The sequence below is a fragment of the Corvus moneduloides genome, chromosome 2 (assembly GCF_009650955.1).
Source record: "Corvus moneduloides isolate bCorMon1 chromosome 2, bCorMon1.pri, whole genome shotgun sequence".
Taxonomy (NCBI): domain Eukaryota; kingdom Metazoa; phylum Chordata; class Aves; order Passeriformes; family Corvidae; genus Corvus; species Corvus moneduloides.
In genome coordinates, this window is record NC_045477.1 from 108,340,686 (window position 1) to 108,365,462 (window position 24,777).

At 38.6% G+C, this 24,777-nt stretch overlaps 1 protein-coding gene across 9 annotated transcripts in view; it reads right to left on the reverse strand.

Moving 5' to 3' along the window:
* The window catches only part of SH3KBP1 (SH3 domain containing kinase binding protein 1), a 213,279-nt gene that overhangs the window by 52,488 nt on the left and 136,014 nt on the right, over positions 1-24,777 (reverse strand). For 8 of the 9 annotated variants that reach the window (XR_004238460.1, XM_032100768.1, XM_032100769.1 and 5 more), the window contains one exon: positions 9,227-9,302. Coding sequence is in view for 8 of the 9 variants with exons in the window: in XM_032100768.1 (XP_031956659.1) it covers positions 9,227-9,302 (76 nt within the window). In the remaining variant the exon portion in view is untranslated. Of the gene's footprint in view, positions 1-9,226; positions 9,303-24,031; positions 24,191-24,777 lie in introns of those variants that run through there. The other variant, XM_032100775.1, reaches the window with a different exon arrangement.

Sequence of the window (24,777 nt, forward strand, 5' to 3'; positions counted from 1 at the left end):
AAACAATATGAAATATTTAAACAACTGCACACTGATAAGCATTCCCACACACGTCATCCAGGGAGTCAGCTCTGTAGCCCCTAGAACCATTATCTCAAATGAAATTGCTCCAGACAGCAACCTGCCACAAACTCTTTCCCTTAGATTAAGCCTATATCTGACACTTGCTTCAGTAGTTCCACTGCTATGGCCTCCCACCAGATGGCATAAACTGGAAGCATAAAGGACCCAGTAGGTTGACATGGTTTATATCTATCCCCTTGTGTGCAAGAACACAGGTATTTCTGAATCTATAACGATGGTACAACAATAAATAATACCTTAATAAATGTTAATGCATTAATAACTAAACCACCTGTACACTCAGAGTAAGTGTTTTGAGTATTACTCTAAAGTTTCCTCAACCCTTTTTCCTTTACCGTCTATAAATAAGGGCATCATCTCAGCTTTCATCTGGAAAATACAGAAGCCAGCACTCCTACTCAGAAATCATAAAAAGCAGTTGTCATGAAAAGCAGTTACTTACATGTTGCTGTGCAACAGGTGAGTATGTCAATGTGCCTTACAAATAAAAAGGAAATATGTTTTACAGCTGTTGAACTATGCATAAAAATACGTGATAGTCTAAGACAGCAGGTCTAAAAGGACCAAGTAAACTACTCCACTGTTTGTAGAAGGGCATGTGACTTTGTAGAAAGGGTCACTTTAAATGTCTCAGTTTTGATGAACTCTATGTCCAGCCAACTCCCATATTAGACGCAGAGAAGTACTGGCAGGTCACAGAAATACAAATTAACTTGAAATAACAGGACTTATTCGTTTATACTTACTATAAAGAGAACCTGAGTTACCACACTTTTGGGTATCTGACGCTCCACAAGGGGATCAGTTCAGCTGCCCAGACACCAAGTGCCGTTTCAGACACTCGTGGGTATGTAAGACACCTGCATAGTTGGCAGATATGATGCAGAACCTATGGAAGTGTCAGGTTCCTCTGGTCTAACAGCTGGAGGCAAGTCAAAACAAAATACCCTGGGGGTACACAGTTCCAGATGCAGGCTACTGATTTCAGCCCCTGGGCTTTGGCCTTATGTCTAAATTTAGATTCAGGCACCTGATGTTAGAAACCAACCAGGTCTGTGCACCACAGTCAGAGGAGATCAAGTCACTAAAATGAGTGAAACCTTGAGAGTCACTCCTGACTCCAAGAGCAGACACCTACATTTGGTCAGCTGAACCACGATTTGAACTCCCTGGATAGCAGTGACAGATCTCCAGTGGGACTCCCCCAAAATCCAGATACCAAACTCACACGATTATAACCCAGACTTAGGGCTCTGACACAGAAGCTGCGTCCCAACTTCTAAAGTTTAGTGAGAGGAACATCAACCCTAAAGAAGCAGCCCAGACGCATACACGTGAAGGTTTGCTCTCTGTAAGCACCATCAGCCTGAGAAATTAAATAGTACTAGTAGGGAAGAGGAAGGCTCTTATTCAGTTCACACACCACCATTCAGAAACAGCACGAATTTTATGTGTTGTTGGTTCAAGCAAACAAGAACTTCTTAGGCTTCACAGATTTATTTTTCTGAACACAAATGTTTGAATTTATCCACGACCATTACAGTTGATTTTCTGGCCATGTCCTGTATTAGGTCTGGCTGAGATGGAATCAATTTTCTTCACAGCAGCCCACATGGTGCTGTATTTTGGATCTGTGACTAAAACTGCACTGGTAACACACCGGTGTTTTGGCTATTACCCAGCATACCTACACAGCTTTCTTCTTTCTCCTATTCCTTTCATTTCCTATTCCCAAGTAGGCCAGGGGTGGGCAAGAAGCTGGAGGGGACACAGCAGCTGACCCAAGCTGAGTAAAGGGATATTCTCTGCCATATGGCCTCCTGCTCAGCAATAAAGATGGGTGGGCTTTGGGGGATGTTGGTCTAGGAGGTTTCCATTCCTTGGAGACTGGCTGGACATTGATCCACCGTAGGTGGTGAATTAATTGATCTACTGAATGGTGGTTGCCTTTGTGTTGCCTCTTTTTTTTCCTCTGTCATTTTTTTATCAAATTGTCTTTATTCATGAGTTTTCTTGCTTTTGCTTGCCCTGCTCTCTCCCTTACGGGGAGCAAGTGGCTGGGTGGAGCATAGCTGCTGGCTGGGGTCAACTCACCACACCTCCTCTGATGTCTCTGAAGAAACAAAATTCAGATGAAGAAAATGAACACAATTTATGAGGGGAAAGAAGTGAGCAAGGAAAAAAAAATCCTTTTCCCTGTTCTGAAAACAGAGAACACTTTGAAATAGACATTTGGTGACTTTTCCAAACCACTGGGCATGTGAGAACCACTAGGTCACAACTCAGATTCAGAGGATGAAAGGGGTGTCTAACTGCTGCTTTACTGCATTCTGAAGAAGGGTTGGGATGTGTATTTGCAGACTTGGCAAGGATATTCCACCTGCTCACTGCCTTGTCTTCGAGATGGTATAGCAACATTTTATGTAAAAGCTGGTAGAAAGCTGACACACACTAGCTTAGGTGGATGCAAAGCAGCATGCAGTTAAATATGAGATTTAGCACATTTTACACTTCAGTGTCACGCTACCTTAAATTACCATCGTGAGGTTTTTTTCCTATTCTGAGTTTATCCACACTCCGAAAAGCAGCTGTGCTAAATAATAGATTCAGTGAATTAGTCCAGAGTTGATGTAGATGTAATACTGCACTAAAGAAGCTGAGTGCTGCACACTCAGGCAACTCTCTAGTTACTGGAAGCAGGCTGAGCATTTCTTTTTTGGGATACAGAACAGAAGCCAGGCTGGATTCTCAGAGGTAAACAACACCTGAGCTCAAGAAGGATCATTCCTGAACATCCATTTGCAGATACATACATTGATCCTCCATTCAGTAACAGCATCAGCTCAAGGTTAAGTGAGAAGTCAAGCACAAAGTACTGCTAAACAACTGCAAACAGCCATACAGCATCTCTGACAGGATGTCTGCAGTGCAGCTTCTGCTCAAGGCGTGGATGAATCCCATGTGTTTCAGGTTAAAGAATGCTTTGAATTTCAAGTGTCCAGAGGGCTCAGGTGCCCTGAGTCCTATAATAGGTAAGCCTCCCTCAGGCCTCGCTTGCTATTTGAAGACTGGGTATTTGAGTTGTCTTTCAAGATGAAGACCCTGATAGACACGAGTGGAGAGAAGGCTGTGGCTTCAGCATCTGAAGAATCAGCTGATAATCAGGAAGTTCTCTCTAGCAAACAGCTACACATCTTCTCCTTCTAGTTTTGATGTCAAAAACTTTGTTGTCCCATGACCTGTCCACTCTCCCCACCAAACTCTTAAACTTATCTTTTCTTAAAAAAACAATCCAAATAGCAGCAAAACAAGGAATTAAACTATAGAAAAAAATGTCAAGAATCAACCAAATGATTATGTCGTTCATAAAGAGGCAGGAAACAATCTTACGAGAGGCACAGGAGGGGGCTGGGGGAGGCTCATGGCCCCTGTGTGCTCTGAACGCTGGCACAGGAGCACAGAGTGAAGGAACAGCCATGGGAAAAAAATATGATTTATGTACAGTGAAAGTCTGGACTTCTTGAGTACAATTCAGACACATATACACTAAATCACTGGACCCATTGGATCATGCTGCAACAGAGATCTCAACATCACAGATGGGTAAGGAACAATGTAAGCAACTGGACAAAGTCAGCTTTTGAACTTCTCCTAAGGGATAGGTAGACCAACACAATTTAAGCAAGCAAAAGAAAAGCCAACAGAACTCAAAATAATATGAACCTTTAAAATCAGATTAATAAAAGCAGAGAAAAATCTAATAAGCTATGTCACATCGATACTAAAATTGTCCTTACTCAGCGGGGCACAATACTGCAGGAGGATGTAGAAGCACTTATTGTCAACAGTTATGTTTAGATAGGAAGGAAGAAAAGATAAAAGGAAAAACCAATTTCAGACACAGCATTGTATAGACCACACTGGAATTTGCTGAATTTGGGATTTTCCAAATGAGAAAAAAAAAGAACAGAAAAGTACTAAAAGTCAAAACAATATATCCTATTGTATGCCTGGCAAATAAACTTAAGCCAAATTAAAACTTCAAACTAAGGTACCAATACTAAGTATCTCTCAGCTGTAGATGATAAATCTCATTTTTACATTTGACACCCAAAGCTGGGTTTATACATCACAGACAGTTCTTCCAGAAGACTCTTTTTCTCCTCCTGACCTGATAAAATTGTATCTGCTAATAAACCCTTAACAGCAGATATCTTGGGAACAGTAAGGGAGGAGAAAAGATGATAGTTATGAGCTTTTCAGTCCTATTTTATCAATTCAGCAGTACTTTACTCTGTCAGACCACAGTCTCTTACTGCAAACTCACAGCTCCTCCCAGCTATGGGCAATGGGCACTGCTCAAGGAACTGAGTGAATGGATAAACCTAAAGAGAATGAGATGTTTTATGGCGGTAGTTACCACGTATCCTTCTGCAACACTGTCTGTCCCCAAGTTGAAAACATGGCCTTTTTGATGCAGTCTCAACCTCCTAAAAAATCACTGCCTCAAGAGGGAGAAAAATAGCAAGGGGTCGCCTTCCTAGAGAACACAGCTGCTTCATTACCCAGGCCATTGCAAGGACAGTATTTCACTGACAGAATTCAGTGGCTCGATATGTATTTACAACTGCAGTGTAAAGAACTGATGTCAATCTACAGACCTGCTATGTGACTTGGGGTCCTGCAGTAGTACAGCAGGTAAATTCATTTGTTTGTATTTTGGGAGACTGGTTAAATATTATACTGTTCCAACCAGATCTGAGCAAACTCCATTTACTGTATCAGTGAACCCTGTTTCACTTCAAAAGCATGACTCTTCTGTTTGTTCTCCTGCCACACTCTTAGGATGAGCTGAGACCTTCAAGAAGGCAGTCCACAGACAAACATTCATTCAAGCTTAAATTTCAAAGGGGACAGTGACTCTGGAATTTGTTTTTCCTCTTAGGGCAGGATGACACAATGTCTTCCTTTTACTTTTATTGTCGCTTCTTTGTATCATTAATTTTTGAGGCTTAAATATTTCCCCATCAGCAAAGTCTAAATCATACAGCAATCAATATGGACAGAAACAGTAATAGTAAGAAAACAAGCAGAATTAAGGTAGTATTCCTTGAACTTAAATTTCCTCTCTTTGACTATGACTCATAAAATGTTTCTGAAATGGAAAAAAACACACAAAATCTAGTGAAAAATTAAACAATTATAACCAAACCCACAAATCAGATGAAAAAAATTCAAACACTATACTCAGCGGAATTTAGTTTTACTATTAACTGCTACACTCAAGACTCATAAATAGATTGCACTAACAAATATTTTCACAGAACTTAGTAAGATGCGAACTGTCAAAACACCACCTTATTAAACAAAAAATAGAAACACAAGTAACTATGCTCCTATTAATACATATTTAGCTATTCCTTATACTTTCTACATCATGCAAAAAGATGAATTATTTGCTATGATCTTGGTACTCCTGTGCAATAGCTTAACACAAATTTTAAATAGTGAGTGGAGTAATCAAATTAAGTGCTGTGGTCAATGAACTTTGTGACTTACTGCCTTTGCTATTTTGTTGTCTGCTTATTTATATTCCATTAGTGCAGTCTCAGTAATCTGCAATACCTCTCAGATGTTGTGCATGGTTTTGCTTTGCTGAATTTTAGAATCCAACAGAGCTACTTCAAAACTTACATATATTTTCTACAACATATCCTTGTCACCACAAGCCACTCATACTAAATGTAAGATATTTTATAGAAAACAATACATCTCACCCCAAAAACCGGATTGCAAACACCCATGCCATCCCATCTACATAAGAGAGATGGAACTTCAAGAGCAGAATACCCCTTAAAATCTAGGAACCCACAAATCTAAACCAAACAGCTCTCCCCTCTCCCCTTCAAAGATGCATTCCCTCATTCGTGAAAGGTTAGTGATGTTTTCCAAGGGATCACTCAAACCCTGTAAGGATTTGTGCTTTCACTGTGCTTTTCCTTTGAGCAAAAAGTCCTCTTTGGCCCTGAAGAGTCACCTCTTTATCTCTCAGAATCTTAACTCCGTTTTTAGGGAGATTTACATAGCACATTGTTGGGAGATGCACCTCAGAGAACACACACCTCTGCCTTTTGCTTCAGGCAACTCACCCCATTGCAGAGCCTAGCCCATATTGCATGTTCCGAGAGCAGATGGCACATCAAGTGCCTCACTGCTGATCACTGCCCTATCACGTCAGAAAAGCTATGGAAAAAAAGCAGACTGGAATCAAGGTGTGAGAAGAGTCAGCAACCATCACTCCAAGCTGAAATCCCATGGACAGAGAGGGAAGATGCTGCTGGTACCTGTTTCTTCTCTCAGCTGGCTCTTTCTCAATACAACTGCATTTTTTTGTCCAGTTGGCACTAAGGAATAACATGATCAGTCATGGAATGAAACGAGGAAAATGAAAAACTGGATTATTCCTCTCCCAACATAACCACTGTCTTGCTTGCAGCACTTATTCATTCATTCCAAGAGTAATCCCAAGGAAATCTAAATCGCGTATCCGAAAGGTCCCTCTCCATACTGAGCTTAGCCTATGGATCTTCTGTTCCTTGGAGAATGGCACAGTATCTGTTTTGTTCAGCAGTTAAAGACTCCAAGAAAGACTGGGACACTACCATCCCAGGCAAAAGTGAAAGAACTTGAGGTCCAAGGTGGAATAATACTTTTGTGCTGAACACTTCAACTGGAACATTGACCAGTTTTCTGAGATTGCAAACTTCCCTGGACTGAATGTTTTTTCAAGATTGTTTGTGGTAAAAAGCAAAGATTGAATTTTGGAGAAATGACAAATACCAGACAGATTATAGTCCTATGCCTGAGTCTGATCATACTCCTCATTTCTGACTATCAGACATTAACTTTTTTATGCAAAAAATATTCCTCTGCCTATATTAAAAACCAAACCAGACTGAAGTAAGTATCATTTGCACTGAAAGGTTTTTCAATTTAAGTGAAGCACAACTTCAGCTGAATGAAATGTATCTTCAGTGATGTCATTTGAGGCTAAGACAATTATATATAATTACATTACATCAGACCTTCCTATAGATGTGCTTCTCTTTCCCAAGGCATGAATAGAGATGCCAAGAATTCTACTGAGGCCCCAGAGATTATAGGAAAGATAAAATAATAAATAATGAAGTTTAGTTAAAATTCCACAAGATACTGTACAAGTAGCCCACCCTTCTCACCAGCTCTGGCAAAATGTATGTAGAATGAAGACAGCAACTGAAGAAGAAGGATATTTCTGGCCAAAAAGGCATATTCAAGGGAAATAACAAAGAGGTGAAAGAAGGACTATCCAGAGCCCAAAAGTATGATGGAAAAGTGCCTCTGTCAGCCAGAGCTCAATAGATCACTCTAGAAGATACAGTTTTCTAACCATTGGTCAGAAGGTTTCCACAATCAGTTTATAGATATGCAAGTTTGAACCTCCCATAGTCTGGGATGGGATTTAGTGAGCAGCTTCAGAAGTATGAGCTGATGTGGAAAAGCTGGCTTCCCACACAAGGATTAATGCTGCAGGTGGGAAAGCCCCTGGACGACCCCTTCTGATGGCACCTGCACTCATATCAGCTTGACCTGCTCAACCTGCAGGTTAGCAAAGGTAATTCCAAAACACCTTCAGGAGCCCTGGTCTGCATTACCAGTTCACAAATTTTTCAGTATTTCAAGTTCTCACTTCCTCAGGGCAATTGAGATCTTGCAGTATTTCCAATTAGAGCCTGCTGGCACAGTGGAACAAGATAAGAGGATGTAGTGAGTCAATAATTGCGGCGGAGCTAATGGACAACAACTCACTAAAAGCTGTTTTAAGCTGCTTTTGCAACTCTGAGCTGAAAACTTGTACAAACCAGGTCGTAACCACACACTTTTCTCAGACAGACCCTGTTCTGCTGATCCAGGTGCTTTCCTACATATGTCTGTATGTGTTTCAGTTCTGAGACAAAATGTTACCTGCTAACTATCTAAAAGAATAAACACACCAGGCAAGAAGGACTCTGCAAGACTTTAAAAAAATCAACTCTGTTATATTCAGCTTCTTTTCTAAGGTATGGCTATGTTCTCTTCCCTCTTGTTCTTTCCCACCAGAATCTGTAATATTTAGTTGTAACTATATAAATAAAATCAAAAGATGGGGAATATATGTTATTTGGTAAGCTAGTTACATATGCCTCCCTAGAACAGCACAGAGGCATACCTGAAAGATTTAATCATTACTTTTTGATTACTAAGCACTGAAATGATGAAAAAAGAACTAAAGGTCAGAGAATCAGGGAACAGTTAGGTTTGGAAAGAAACTTTAACATCATCTAGTCCCAATGCCCCCTGCCATGGGAAAGGACACCTTCCACTAGACCAGGTTGCCCATCCAACCCAGCCTTGAACACTGCCAGGGATGGGGCAACCACAGCTTCTCTGGACAATCTGTTCCAGTACCTCGCTACACTCACAGTAACAAATTTCTTTCTAACATCTAATCTAAACCTGCCATCTCTCAGTTTAAAGACATTTTCCCTTGTTCTGTCACTACATTCCCTTGTAAAAATTCACTCTCCAGCTCTCCTGTAGGTCCCCTACACATACTGGAAGGCTGCTGAGAGGTCTCCCCAGAGCCTACTCTTCTGATTTCCCATCTAAACCATACCATGCATACAGTTTATTTCTGCTATAAAAAGAAATAGAAATAAAATTATTAAAATCATTAAAAGCAAAAGAGGAAAAAGGCAAGGGCATTCGCAATGAGAGAAACTTTTCTATGACCTACCCACAAGTTACAACCTGAATTTGGATCTTATTCAACTCTGATTAATTCCAAAGTATCCTCAAGGCTGAAAGTTGATCACATAATTTAATTTGATTTTTGGTGGCAGAAACCTCGATGTAGGGTCACCAGAGCAAAAACAATTCAGAGGATTCTGTGAAACAAAGCATTCTGTACAGGTACCACCTACTCAAGGTTTATCTTAAACACATCTATCTGCATCTTCACTTTTTATATATACAGGACACTCTTTTAACCGAAACAAGAGAAAAGTGTTCAGCTTGCTTTTAATAGCACAAAGTGCAAAAAAGAAAAACCTATGAAACCTACTTTTTGTTCTGCTGTCCACTTCTATTTTTGTTGGCTCCTGAGTTGCTGTGGCTGGAGGTAATTTCTTCCCAACACTCTGAAAAAAAATAATTATTCTTCTTTAAAATTTGCAGGTTCAGTTAAAAGGTGGACAACATAAAAAATAATAATGGAAATACAAAATATAGGAGTACAAAAAAGACAGTAAAGAAAAAGAGGAGAATTATAAACTATACTTATGTTTGTTACTGGGGATAGATTTTCTCTAAAATTATAAAGAATTCATAAAAATGTGATTCTCCAATTTCCCTTTAATAATGTTTACTACTATTTTTAAACGATAACCTCTTAACACTTCCCTGAGTTTCAGGGAAGACTCACAGAAGCTTCACTGGTAGACTGAATATTAAGCAACTGATGAAATTACTTAGGGAAAGATGCTATTCAGTAAAGCTGAAAGAAGCAGCAGGGAGGAACCCCCTTGACTTGTGTTTATACAAGGAGTATTCATTTCAGTCATTCTAGATTGAGTGTGATTTTTATATTGACAAGATCTCCTTCCTATTTATTATTTTTTATTTATTTTTAGCAAAACCAACTATTTTACAGTGGATTACAATAATAAGCAATAACCAGCTTCAGACAGGTAAGCTGCAACAGTGAAAAAATTCTATCTGCCCCCACTAAAATAAAATAAAATCAGTGGTATTCAACTTCATGTATCTTCTCCTATTACTACATGCATGCTATCCCCTCTGTCTCTCAGTCTGTCTCCCTATGAAGAAAGTTTTCTATTCATAAAATCCCAGCAATGTGTAGATGAGAAAATAAGTGTAATTATTTCTGAAAATCTCTAGCTGTCATTCAACTTCCTTTCCTGACAAGGTCTGCATAAACACCACAAAGCCTTCTCCATGCTCCCATGACCTCCTGAGTAAAAGCTTAGAGACCAGAGTGCTAAGATTTAGTCTTGGAAGTACTGAGTACCATAAGGACCATAAGGAAAACACTGGTCAATATAAGAAGCAATGGGAGTACAGTTCTTTGAGTAGCTGAAAAATTCCAAGGTGCATAAAGAATACTGAGAGCTCCATGTTAATAATATGCAATAATGTGTCAAACTGTATCTATGAAAAGGACTAAAATAAGCACGGATTTCAGGCTGGTAAAAAGAGCACCTAGGGAGGAAAGATAGTGTGCACAGGGTAGTAATCAAATCCATGTTGACAGCAAGGTGAACTACGAATTGCAACACCCAAAAGCATCCTGTTGCAACTTAATTTGCAGGTGGAAGTAGGAACTCCTGACCTTCTGATGAGCTTATAACTCTACTCAGAATCCAGAGTTTGTAAACTGCTGGGGAAGAGAGATAAACAACAAAACTCTACAGAACTTCCCAAATTCTTTTCTGAGGTGGGAATGAGAGATAAGAAGCATTAAGTGAAGCAGTGATTAGGGAGGTAACAGAAAAATAGATGACAGATGTCTGCAAATCAGGAGAGGGCAAAACTAAGAAAAGTGCATGACCCGGTTGTGCTAGAGGAGTTTAAAGTCAAGAAGGATGATGATAAATCTGAGCGAGTTCTATCTGCAAAGCAGTGAAAATTGTACTAAAAGAGATATAATGAAGAATTTGAAGATACCAGGCATTTGCATTTACACAGATAAAAGTACAGAATACCTTCAAGATGAAAGCAAGACTGGGAAGGCAGCTTCTGCTTCAGAGGCAAACAGGGCAGTTCAAGATAGCTGCACATCACAGTCCATGCTCAGTCAGGATCAAACCTTTATTCACAGTTCTGCTTCACGAAATTGTTTGGAAAATGACAAGAGCAGATACTCTAAACTGCACTGCTACTTGGCTCATAAAGACATGCTCACTAAAGGAATATAAAAACCCTTTAATTTAGGGGAGGTTTTGTTTTTTTAAAAAGATTAAATTGTTATGCAAGACCAATTAATTAAAGAAAATAATTTGGTAATTGCTTTACCATACATGAATCATTGATTTTATGCCATGAAACCAAACATCATATAAACCCACAACAGGCTAAAATCTAACAAGCTACAAATCACAACAAAAGAATCATGGGCAAAAAGAAAGGTATTTGTGTATCCTAGTGGAAAATCCATTATGCAAAGTAATTTCCTAATGTATAGAAGCAGATGCAAGAGCAATGCTTGAAAACATTAATTCATCTGTACATTCAGAATGAATGCCTGTGCAGGTGATAAATCAGTATTGGGAACCAACTGACTCATTGTGAACAGAAAAGGGAATACTATCCAAACAAGGCTTCTCTTTTATTAGGAGCTAGGAGGCATAATTCAAATAATTTTAATGACGTTTGCATAGAACCCACTCCAGTGAGAAGGGATACCTGAATTTGCTGTGGGACAGGGAAAGGAGAAGACAAGTGGAACTGCTGTTCTTTAATTGTGAGGGGGCTGCACTCTAGGATTTCTAGGGGTGAAACAAGTATCAATGACAGGAAAAAGGAATAAAAATTGACACATCATGCAAATGTGGTTTCAGGTGGATCTGCACTGCCAAGGTGTTTTACTCCTCCTGTAAAATGGTCCTAAAGGAGGTGGATTTTTAAAAATTATTATTTATTTATGCTTCCAATTGGTCTACATTTGCATGGAAAATGTGTTACCACTTTCTGAAAACACCTCAATGAAACTTAATATAGTACTAATTCGTTCATTAGGAAAAACCCAAGATAAACTTACCTCACTCTAAGAGAGTGAATCCTCTGTGATCTGGTAAGTCTGATGGTTTTGCTTTAATAGGCTAAAACCTCAAGTATAACTGAGATTTGTGTGCTGGGAGTCCCAGACCAAACAATATTATCACAGTTACCAATTTTTCTGACAAGAAAACAAAAATGGGAGACAGTGACATCTCCCATATAAGCTAGAAACTTTCCTGCTGCCTCTCCAACTGTTCTATGTCACTCATGCTCCCATACAGGTCAAATATCTACCAAGTTTATTAATGATAAGAAGGACAAAGCAAGCCCAACTTAAATTCTTGATGATCCAACACACATCTGCATGATGTAGACTTTTCTTTTCAAAAACAGTTACTATAGGATATTTTGGTGTCTTCTTCAGTTGAAGGCCCAGTGCAATTTATCAAAACCTTTACTTCTAAAAAAAGCAAACATAGGAGCAAAGAACACTCAATAGGTTGAACTGAAGATTTCAATATAATTTTTTCTCCTCCTCTGTTCTTTCTTTACATAAGAAGATGGTCCAAGCCCTTGTAGACACATTGATCTATGCTACAAAATACTGATATACAACTCCAGCTTTGCTGTTAGTCTTTTACCCAATTCATTCCTACCTATCAGGCTCAGTATTCCTTAGAAGGAAGCACATCTTACCTCATTGGAACACAGGCACAAAACAAGATTTAGAACTTGAGGGACTTTTTGGGCATTTAGACATTCCAAATCCAAGAACAGGATCCTCAACCCTGTCAGCAACCCCTGACATCTCCCAGCATAAACTGTTTCACTCCATTTACCTAAACCTATCAAGTTGCCAATTTTATCAATTAAAAGTCAAATGCAGCATGAGCCAGAATGCCCATAATGGCACCTCCCAGCAGTGTCCTAAACACCAGGCTGCAAAGACAAGTGAAGTTCTGCATTTTCTCTCTAAAGCTGTGTATTTGGGATTCTTGGCTGCAGAATGGTTTCATCACCAGCCTTTGTGTCATTTTGTGCCTTTGTATCTCTAGCCTGGTGGTACAGACACACTCCTAAAGACTACTGTTTCAGTTTCCATCTATCCCTCTCCAGCATACTGATTATCATAAATCTCTTTTCTAGATGGTGGCAGTGAGCCTTGTTCCACTTACATTTCTCTGTAGATATCACTCTGACTTGCAAGAAAAACATGGTGGAAACACTTTGTGTTTTTTGACTCCAAGCCTAGGCTGACTCCCAACACAACACAATATTGTCAACAAAACAGGCAGAATCTCAATCCCACTATTTCTGCAAGGCGAGCATAATCCTGATAAGTGAATCCTAAAGACAAAAAGGGATGAAGTGCCCTCTTGCTGCAGAAACAGCTGATAAAAGCATGAATAATCACCATGATTTGATGTACAAATAGTCAGAGGGACGAGACAGATTTAGCAGCAAGCTGGCAGTATTAATGTTTGGGTTAATGAAGCCAATGGAAGGACAGTCCAGCAGCACTAAATAACCAGTTCTGTGAGCCTCGATGGCATTTTGGTACACTGCAAATCCATATCACTGCAAACCACTTTCCTCTGACACTGAATTAACAGTGACTGCAAAAATGGTTGAGGTGGCACACAAAGTCAGTTAAATGAGGTCATGGTACAATGTCAATGGTCTCATTTTATTTCATTTATATATCTTGTCTCAACTGCAATCCCTGTAACAGCAGGGAACAACACAAGAGAAGCAGAACATGCAATGAACAGTATACGTGTGAGTTTTCTCACCTAAAGGTACTATGGCCCTTCCCTACAACTACTGACACCTTACCAGAGTTTCTTCCTTTGGGATATTTTAGCATTGTACTTCAGGGTTTTCTGTTGTGGTTGAAAACTGACTTGTCTATTCACTTTTGTTATTCAGGTCTAGTGTCTCTAGAACATTTAATCTGAAAATTTAAATAGAATTGAAAAGTGCTCAGATAGGACCATACAGAAGATTGTTATAGTTCTTTGCACCAAAGTAACATACATATCCATTGAGGCTCCTTTAACAATATGGGCTTCTTGAAGCAACAGCTTATTTACTGAGGAATAAGGAAAAAAAGATTTACTCAACATCATCATTTATTCTGCAAAGTGTATTGAGGTCTTTATCCTAGATAAAATATTTTGGAACTGCTACCTGGAATATAACTCTGTGAAGATATTCTTAAGGAATACAGCAGACATTAAAGAATTCATAAAAAGGGGCTGTATGAGCTGGAAACATTAAGCTTAACATAGTTTGTCAGTTTGAATAGTGAAAATGCAACAATGTACACTGGTGCTTTATACAGGAAGGAAAAGACAGTTACATATCTTTTGAACTTTCAGAATTTCAGAAAACCTCAATAACTAGGTCTGGGGAAAAAATGTGTCATGTTTCTCTGACCACAATACTTCCTCTTAACATGCAACTAGTATATTTAGATGTGGTTTATATGCATGAGAATTTTCTAATATATAGGTTTATATGCAAATCCAAGGTCACTATTAGTGAGAGTATAAAAGGTGTGTTCTTCAATGTATCTTTACACTCCATTTTGTAACTGAGAACATTTGTTCACAAAGAAGCAGAAATGGTTATTAGAGTCTTCCAGCTCTGGATTACCATGAGCATAAACAAATTTCTCACTATGTTAATGCTGGTCTTGTGAGGGGGCAGACAAATTAATTTTTTTTCTAATGTGCTTCAGGTACTTAAGGAATGTCACCAAGTCCTCTATCTATCCTATCTGTTCTGCCTTAAAATCTAAAAAATAAAAAAGAAAAAAGAAAAAAAAAAAAAGAGAAAAAAGAAAAAAGAAAAGAAAAAAAAAGAGAAAAAAGAAAAGAAAAAAAGAGACCCAAAATATAAAAAGCCCAAAGACTTTCAGATGTCAAAATCCTCTCACTCTGTCAGAAACAGAATAAGAGAAATATCCAAGATTTCATTTTTTTCCCATACCACCAACACTCAGCTCCACATAAAATTCTTTCTGTGACAGCATGATCAGTATTGCTATCCTGAGGTTTCCCCAAAGGACAGAGTTAACATTTTTCTGAAGGGTCACCACATGGGACTTCAAAGAGGGTAATTTTAAGAAACGTTTATAGAGAAAACAAAAATCCTTGAAGAAAAGTTCAGCTAAGCACCTGTCTACACATTTGATTGCCTCAGTCCTCTACAGTAGCTTCTTCCTCTGTAACTACTTTCTTCACAGCTTTGCTTTGGTAGAAATACTATCCATGTGCTCCTAAACAACAATTACTTGTATTTTTTAATACCAGCCAGATAGGTACATCTGCCCAATGCACTCCCAGCTAATATACAGAGACTCAGTTGCCCAAACATTTATACTGACACCATCTCAGAGGAAATTCCCACCACAATGCACGGTAATTTCCTTAAGACTAGGTTAGGTGGATGAATGGGACAGGTAACAAGTGTTCATCAAGTCCTCAGGCTATCACAAGCACAGGCAAGCAAAATCCTTTTTACCCTTCTGCTCAGTTTATTCTGAGTGTGAGAAGAGAGACAGGATGTCTCATAATTCACTTGCTGTGAGCAAGAGAGAGGGAACAGTCTGGTCACTGCCTGGGCCCACCCACCAACCATGGCCAGGTCCCCTTGGGTGTGAATTCCAGCCACCACTCCTCCCTTCTGTTGTGACATTAACATATCTGCAAGGAGAGAGGGCACTGACCCATGTTCCAAAGCATTGCAGAAGGGAAGAAATTTAAAAAGCGGTTTCAACGCTGTCTCCTTCACTAAACAGCTGCACAAAGATTTGGGCTAAACTGAGGCAAGAAAATTTATGGTCATAGGGGTAAGGTACAACTCTCAGTTGCAGCACTTACTGATACCATCTTATTTATGCCAGGCTCCTCTGGAAAGCATGGTGAGCCTCTCACAGTGTGCTTTAGTAACTCCTGGAGCCAGCACATCACAATTTGGCCATGCTCAGGGCAAAACAAGGAAAGGTTGCATAAGTGCTTGCTGGGGATTAAAATAAGTTTAGCTATCAAATATTAGAAGCTGACTGCATAGATTTAAGTTTGATTGTAACTCACTTACAGCTTAGCACAAATGAGCCCTGCTCAAAGCCTGGTGCAGGTAAACTTCCTTTGTTAGTATGGCTGGCTCAGCAGGGGAAGAAAAAAAGACTGGATACCTTCACACAAGGGCTGAGACCCTGGAGGGCCTCAAGCTGGAAGATAAGAGTGGTTAATGGCCTGCCTATATGGATAAAGAATCCAGTGAGGTACTGGAAGACCCCAGATGATAAATCACCATTGGACCAAGATGCGCACGTAGGCACGTGAAGATCTTTGCAGACTATGGGGGTGTAATGGCCAGGGACTTCTGCCTCTCCAGAGGCACCCAGCTTCAGCTGAAATAAACCAGTTCTGCCTCAAACCCAAGGTCCAAACTCTTCTTTAGTGGTTCTTGCCTTTACATCATTCAGAAGTTGAAACACGAACGTCACTCAGCTCTAAATAACAGGTGATGCTTCCATAAAGAATGCGCCCCCTAAGCACAGCATCAGATGTAGCACACACCCAGAGAGCTTTTTAGTGGAATTCTTGGTAAATATTCCACAGAATGCAGACAACAAAGCAATTAAAGTATTTTAAACTTCATATTACAGTTTCTTTTCACATAGTCAAACCGTATTTTCTTCCATTGGACAACCTGAAAAAGGCATATTTTCACACTTAGTCCATATTCCAGCAGATTAAAGTGCAGTTTTTCCAACTGATGTCTATATTAGAGGACACTTGGACTTGAATGAACATAGGCCTTCTGATTTATAGCATATCTTTGTAAAGAAATAAGTCCTTTTTTTTAATTTTGGAAAAGATTTTACCTGTGAAGGGCTTTACCCTTCTGCAGGAAGGTTGCAAACCCCTGCATTTAGATGCTGTGAAAGGTGTATGAACTGCTGGCATCTTAATTCTCTTTGTCTAGACAAAATCAACAATCTCTAAATTAAGGGTGTTCCTCCAAATAAACATCCTGTTGTTGCAAAGCAAAAGACTGAAGCCTTCATCCCACTGGAGCTCCTTGGAAATGAACACAATTTCAGCCATCAGCATGACTCTTACACAGTAAACAAGTTTATACAAAGCGGACAAAGTCAAGAGTTATGAAGTGGAGGGCCTATAAATGCTCATGTACATCAGTCCACCAGGAACTGGCTACAACACCACCAGTGCTTTAGAGGGAAGGAACATTCAGGTAGTCAACAAGCATATGCTGCTTGAATCTTAAAGGCTTTTGGAATTAGCATGAATATGCAGAAAGACTAAAGGTATATGGGGGAAAAATGCTTTCTAGTGTTCAATTCAGAAGTTACAAAATAACTTGAATACAAAAGGAAGAAAAAAAGGGGGCAAGTATAGAAACAGCATGTCAGTCTAAATCCTTCTACAATACCCATTGCAGAGAATGGTAAACAGGTTGTGATTACATTACACCACACTCAGTTCACTTGGTGCCCTAGAAATACAGCACTGATTGTCAAAGCATCTTAACAATTACTGTATCTGTCATCCACTGTCACGGCCCTGGAATCCAAGCAGACAAGCAAGCAAGCAAGTAAACAAAGCAAAGGAAACAGAACAGAGGTCCCCAGACAAGGGAAATTTTAGAATAAAACAGGATTTTTCTGGGGTTTTTGTTTTGATTCATCACTGGTGTTTATTCTTCTGACATAATTATTTCTTCACAGTTGAAAAGAAGAAGCAAAACTACCTCTACTCACTGGTTAAAATGCTCAAACTACATCAAGCCTAAGAGTAAGTGCTTTGACTACTTAAGGAATAGTCACATTTGTTTTGATTAAAAACTATTTTATTTTTCAAAATAACTGTAACTTCTGAAATATTTAATAAAAGAAGTTACTGGTGTTTTACTTAATTACATCAAAAAGTATTTGAAAAGCACATAAAGGGAAGTCCTTGAAAATCACTTGCTGGACAGACAAGGAATTATTTATGTGATTCTCAATGTTTGTGGCAAAATAAAGACAAAATCAGAAGCCTGTATTACCTTTGGCATACCACTGAGAAGGATTATATACAGAAGAAAAGGGAGGGAGAAAGGATGGCCAGGATGAATTAATCAGCATGTTGACACTCCCTATTGGCTCACAGTCTGTTACTCCAAAACTAAAGATGAGAGTAAGTTCTTTGGAAGATTTTCCAGGTGTGGATTTTCTTTAGGAGAAGGCACTAGGTCCTGCAATTAAACTTATTTTATGCAATTGCTTTTATCTTATATGAATAAAATTTTATCTATTGAATATGTTATTCACAATTACTTATTGTTTTAGTGGTTATTTAGCATGATTTCTTGCTTAGCCACTGAAAAGGTAAGAAATCCTAAAATTTAGGGTTTCATACTGCCTCTTGCTGTGTTGTGACTACATGTGCCTCACAGTTTACATCTAATCTGCTTATACTTCTTAGTACAATGACATTCAGCTGGTTTTGTCCCTGAGATGTAAAAAGACAAGATTGAGTGTTCTGATGTAGTTATTCAAGATGGAGTTAATTTCATTCAAACATCAACTGTGATGTTGATGCCAGTCACTGCAGGCTTCCTTTTTGTCACTGGAGGTAAAACAGTCCTTTTAGCATGTAATTCATGTTTGGGATAAAGAAAGCTCCTGTCCTAATAACGATTTTTAGTCTACAGACTGTGAAGAAAGACTGCTTGTTGTCTAAAAGCAACACCACAGACACCTAAATTCAATCACTAGAATCCTGTTATAGTTGCTAGTAGCCAGCTAATCTATGTAAAAATCTGTCCTTATCTATCTATCTATCTGCATCTGTATATTTATAAATAAGCAATAAATCTATAAATCCGGCTACCTAATAAGTAAATAATTAAATAGTGATGTTACAACATACAGTGTTGCCTTTATAAGGGTCATGTATGATCTTTTCTATTTTGCATGGCCAATTGACACCAATTTTCAATAAAATACAAAAATAAAAAAGTTGCTGGTTCTGGCTCCTGAAGAAGATTGAAATTGTAACCTCAATGCAAACTCAAAACTAAACTGATATTACAATGAGTTTACTGTTCATCCTTTAAAAAAAAAAAATTAACTTGCATAAGTAACTTGTCAAAAGACAGCAAACAAAGAGTAGGATTTCATCATGGTGACCAGTGGAGTTGTTCAGGGATCTAGATCATGGCTCTTGTTTTTCACATCTTCACAGATGACCCACCAAAGGGGAAGACAGAAACTAAGTTCAGAGAGAAAATCAATGACACATTTGGAGGAAAAATAGTATCTTAAGACAGAAAGGCAGGCTTTGAAACCTATAGTTGTCAATACTTTGGAAAGCAATAAAGAGCAATGGAAAGTGCTCTCAAAATGCTGCATAAATCCATCCAACACCTTGGTGATCGTGTGCGGTGCTCACCTTCTTTTGCTGTCACACATAAACCACCTGAGTTCCCAAAGGAACTGAAAAAGACAGAAAGCCACCAAGAATGATAAAACATGTGGAACAGATCCCTCATTCTGGGAAAAAACAGATACACACAGGTGACATAAGTCTATAAAAATCAGGAGAGGAAATAGGGAGGAGTCACTCATTAACTCTTCCAGTAATAAAAATTAAGGACTCACTCATCTCTTCCAGTAATAAGAATTAAGGGCTATCAGATGAAACTGGCAGGTACCACATTCAAAACAAACAAAGGGAGCTAACTCCTTCCCACAGCATGTGATCCAGCGGACTGGAACTCTTTCACAGGAACTACAGGTACTAAAATGTTACATACAATGAAAATGTGACTGCTTGATTTGCCGAGAAACAAAAATCCCTTATGGTTATTAATACAAATTTTAAAATGATTAGGGGCTGTTAAGACTCCCTGCAGGAATTTCTTTTTATGTGCAACGTGTTCTCACAGTCTTCCCCAGGCTTCTGTTATGGACCTCTTGTGGAGGCACAACATGAGCCCAGGCACAGTCCTGATCTGAACTACAGATGTCCCAGGATCTTCCAATTTCCAAGAAATATTACTCTTTAACATATGGAAATGGAATATTGAATACAGTACTCTTCAGAAAGTAAATTTAAATAAAGCAAGGTGACATAAAACCAAAGTGATAACTCAAGGGAAACTTCAAAGCATTACTCCAACTCCTATCTGCCTCCCAAATATTGTCAAACACACTAAGTTCTTCAGTTAAAAAGGAAGCAAAATCATAGAACAAAGATATATGTAGAAAATGAGAAAAGTCTTCAAAATTATACAGTCCTGTATTATATATTATATAATTTAAAATTAATATATATTACATAATTAAAATTATATAGTTCTCTGCAGAAGACTACAGAAATTTTCAATGGAAAAATTTCAAAACTAAGGAATACTTTATGGTATGTATATAAGTCTACTTTCCTGGGCCATCTTTTGTAGTTGCCACAGAAGTGAAAAACCCACTATCAAGCTAAAAGATTATAAAAATCAAATACTGGATTGACAGTCAGCTATTGCAATGAAAAAGACAAATCCACAGTACAGAAATATATATTTACATTTTCTGTTTAGCCACCTCAAACATGACATGTAAGGTGGATTATGTCCATCACAACTCTACCAAGTGAAACCCTTGTACTTGAAACTTACTAACCTCCTGAATAAATTCCGATTTATTTCCAGTCAAGCTGTCTGGAAAGGCTTTGACTGTCACCACCTTTTTCTGAGAAACTGCTAGAGATTCAAGACATCTTGAGATGCACAATATTTCAGAGTATGAATACAAACCATTCCCTCAGTGATGAAATTGATGTTTACGTGGAACTGTAACTGTTTGTATCGCCCACATTCATGTAATTTATATTTCTGCATTTAAAAGGATCTCAAACCTTCATAGTGGGGAAGACTTCTAATTAAAGAGACTGCTTCACAGACTCCTAACTTCCCATTTGCAATGACAAAACATCTCTTCAGCAATTTCAGAACTGCTTAAATGGAAAATTACTTCTGTTCCTGTTTCCAGCTGTTGAGCTCCATTTAGAAATTACCTGAGCCAGCACCAAATGTCTCATACAGCTACCCATGCACTAAAACTACCAGGTGTTAAGGAGACCACCATCAGTCTTCAAACCACAGATGAAGAATATCTTCATTAGCATTATGCAACTCACCAGAGAAATCTGTGCTATTTTAAATAACATTCAAAGAAATAAGTAGGTAAACCATGCAATGCAAAATGTTTGGTTTAACCTCTTGGATGGAAAAGGGGGTAGAAACACAACCATGAACAGTGAAACATCATTCCCACTAAAATTCTGGGTAGCGTGGAGAGCAGAACAGCGCACATTTTGCTTTTCAGTGTTCTCCACAGCTAAACCTCTTCTACCAGCAGGTAAGTGCAGATTCTAAAGCTGTTTTAACTTCATATTTTGACAAGGTCTTAAAATTTGAAATTATGGGCAGGGAAGGGACTGGAGAGGTTTTTTTCCTACTAACATGCTTGAAGAGTTGGACAGGAGAGAAACCTATATATCTTAACTTGCCTGCTTTAAAACATCAGTATTTCTGTAAAATTTGGAATCCTGATATTTGATGCTGTCAGGCTGTCAGTTTCAAAACATTAATGAACTAAAAATCTGCCTTCCTAAAAGGTTAATGGTGAGAAAGTGAACATAAGAGTTTAGATTAGATAGATGCTGCTGAAACAAATGGAGCGAGACATATTAGAACCACTGATGAGTAAAAACACTTTAGTAAATGAAATAAAAGGCAAATGCAGAATGAAACCCACCCAGCATGCTCCCAGCTGCCTGATCTCAAAGCTCTGGAAGTGTGCACATCAAAATCAGCTCGATGAACAAGCTCATTTTCTTTTTTCCTCAAGCTGCAGATTTGTTATGCTAGAAGGTGCTTTCGTAACAAAAGTATTTTTTTGAGCAGCAAGCCTTCTTTCTTCCCTGCTTTATTTTTCATTCTCCTTTTTTACTTTCCTTCACATTAAATGTAAAGAAAACAGTTCCCTTGCTCTCTTTGCCATGAATTTTACCATTTGCAGGTTGCCATTCACAGTTAATTTCTATCTCTTCTAGGAAAAATACTTCAGTCAGTCTGCACTGAGTGAATGAAATTCCTTCCTACTCTCCCAGGAGAACCATGCCTGTCTAGATTGCAGCTGGTAACTTGCATGATCCAGATTGCACCATCCAGCTTAGAAATCGCAGTTATAAAACCTCCCTCTTTTCCAAAAATTGTTGAACCTTACAACTGCTGCATGAATCTCCACTTCCTTTAGCAGCAGTAAGGAAAGCAGTGCAGCTTCTTCCATCTCTGAGAAGAATAAAAAAATCTATGAAAACAGCAAGCAGGGAATGTCTCTTCTTTAATATCTTCCTCTTTAATGTGGAAACATTATTTCTTTGCTCTTTTACAAAAGTTATGATGTTGTCAACAAACTGAAAAGTAGCTGTTTAATGATATTTTTCAAATTCAATTATTATAAACAAAAGAACAAACCCATACTGTCATGCAAATTATCCCAGATTTAGTGCTGACAACAAAGATTTCTTCCATTTTGGAATTATACTTCTTTTCTCCTCAGATTAACTTTCATTTTTTTTAGTTTTGGGGGGTTATTCCCCTCACCTTACATCACTGAAATAAGAAGTTACTGAGGAAGAACAGGGAGACATTTTTATTTTAAACACTTACAGGGAAGACTGCAGAGCAACAAGTGACTCAAAACACAAATGGAAAATGACTATTATCATGTATTTCAGCTTTTCTTTCCAGCAAGTGCTTTAGGTACAGAGACTGCTGCAGAAGAAAGTGTCAGCTGTCCATGTGGAAGACTCTGCTCTTTGGGTGGCCAGTGCGTGGCAAAGAGCCCGTCACCCAGCAGAAAGCAGCCACCAGCAGCCCCTGCTTGGCTCCCAGTCACTGCTGCATCAGGACTTCCTCCCCAGGAGCTGCCCTCTCTCCCCTCTCCTTGGCTTTTATTGGGAAGCTTTTATAAAGACCTTGGTCAACTAACTGTAATAATATAAGCTCACATCTCTAGTATTTAGGGACTATTTTAGAAACACAGAATGCCAACAACCTCCTATAGAAACACACACAAAGCATTAAAAAGGCATCTTAGAAACTTGGCCTACAGATTTTTTATCCTACCAAGTGCCTGGCTGCTCCTTTCACACTCCTCCTTTCCTCCTTCCTCTTTTCTTTATTTAAGGCAGAAAAAAAGAAAGAAACATGGCACATTTTAGAAGAAAAAACAACTCAAAAAACTTGCTGCTTCATTTCTGCACACAGCTTACTGACTTTAGCTATGAAAAGCCAAAGTTGAGGGAAATTTACATTTTTGTACTAAGAGCTCCCAAAGTATCTGCAAATAATTAAACAGTTTACTTGGTATGTCTCCATTCAGCTTTCTATAAAATTTTACAAGCAACAGTTGATTCTAGCTGCTTTTTCTCAAGGGGGAAAAAAGATATATAATTTTCTAAAACACTCATTCACATCAATTTTCCTCACTTGGACAAATGTCACCGCATACAGAAGAGGAATTAGCAAAGCTCTTCCTTTTTTTCCCGCTAAGAAGAAGTACAGTTTTGTTAGTGCATTTAGGAAGGAAAAAACAGGGGGTGGGGGTGGTGAATTTTCACTTACTAAGCAAACATTTGAAAGAGCAACACATCCAAAGATTTTAAACTCATCTTGCTTAACTCTAAAGTTGTATTATTCTTTAGAGTATGAAAATTTAAACCACATCATATAGAAATAGAAAACATCTGCACAAGTTTAATGGCCAAACAGGCAGAAGGGAAAAACCTCAAGCTAAATAGAACCAGGAGAGAATATGTTTTTCACAAAAAGTAAAACCCCATATTCTAATATGGACCTCCATAGCAGGAATGGATTTCAGGATCCTCAGCACTCTTTTCCCTTGTTTCCTTTTTACCTACCCAGCATCTCCAAAGTGTGCAGAAGAACCAGAAAACTCTACAGTTGAAACCTGTGCTCTGCAGAGTATATATTATGATACAGTTTTAAATAGCCACAGAAAAAAAAGCCCAACTAATTGTAAAATAAATACCTCCTCTCCCATTGTGAAGCCAAGCTGCCTTTCAGCAGCTTGAAGTGTCCAAGAAGAGTCCTGGAGTCCTGCCCCTTCCTTGCATGAGCTCAGTTCAGCGAGAGCGGGAGCCCAGCCCTGACACTGAGTCACGGGCCGGGCCATCCCTGGGAAACAAAAGTCCCACTTGTTTATTTCACAGGAAATCTGGACCTTTTCCTACCTCTGCTCACTCACAGCAAGAAGTTTCCTCTCCTTTCCCAAGCCAGCTTAGTCTTCCCTGGCTTCTTGAGACCACCAGCTAGGAAAAGCAAGGATGTGAGTGACGATTTACAGAACTTCTGTGAACAGCCCAGGCAGAAAGTTTTGCAAATTACTTTATTGGAAAATGAGCTTATGACAAATTCTGAATGGATCAGTCTTTCTGGTGGGGGGGAAAAAAGGTTGAAATTTCATGTAACTTATGACTTTGTTTTGGCTTTTGTTTTTGAAAAAAGATGATCAAGAAACTGAAATATCATTAACATGATGGCCTGTTCCACTAAAATCTTATAAATTCTTAATGTTGTCTCCCTACAAAAATTCAACTTTAAAATGACTGAATAAGGGCAGGGAGGGGGAAAGACACAAACGATTTGGAAGAAATTAAAGATTTATATTTAAGCAAGCCACAAGATACTATACGCTCTCAATTCCATTTGACTATTAAAAAATAATCCTCAATTAGGAAAACGTAAAGAAAGAAAACATTTCAGAAAAGTTCCACA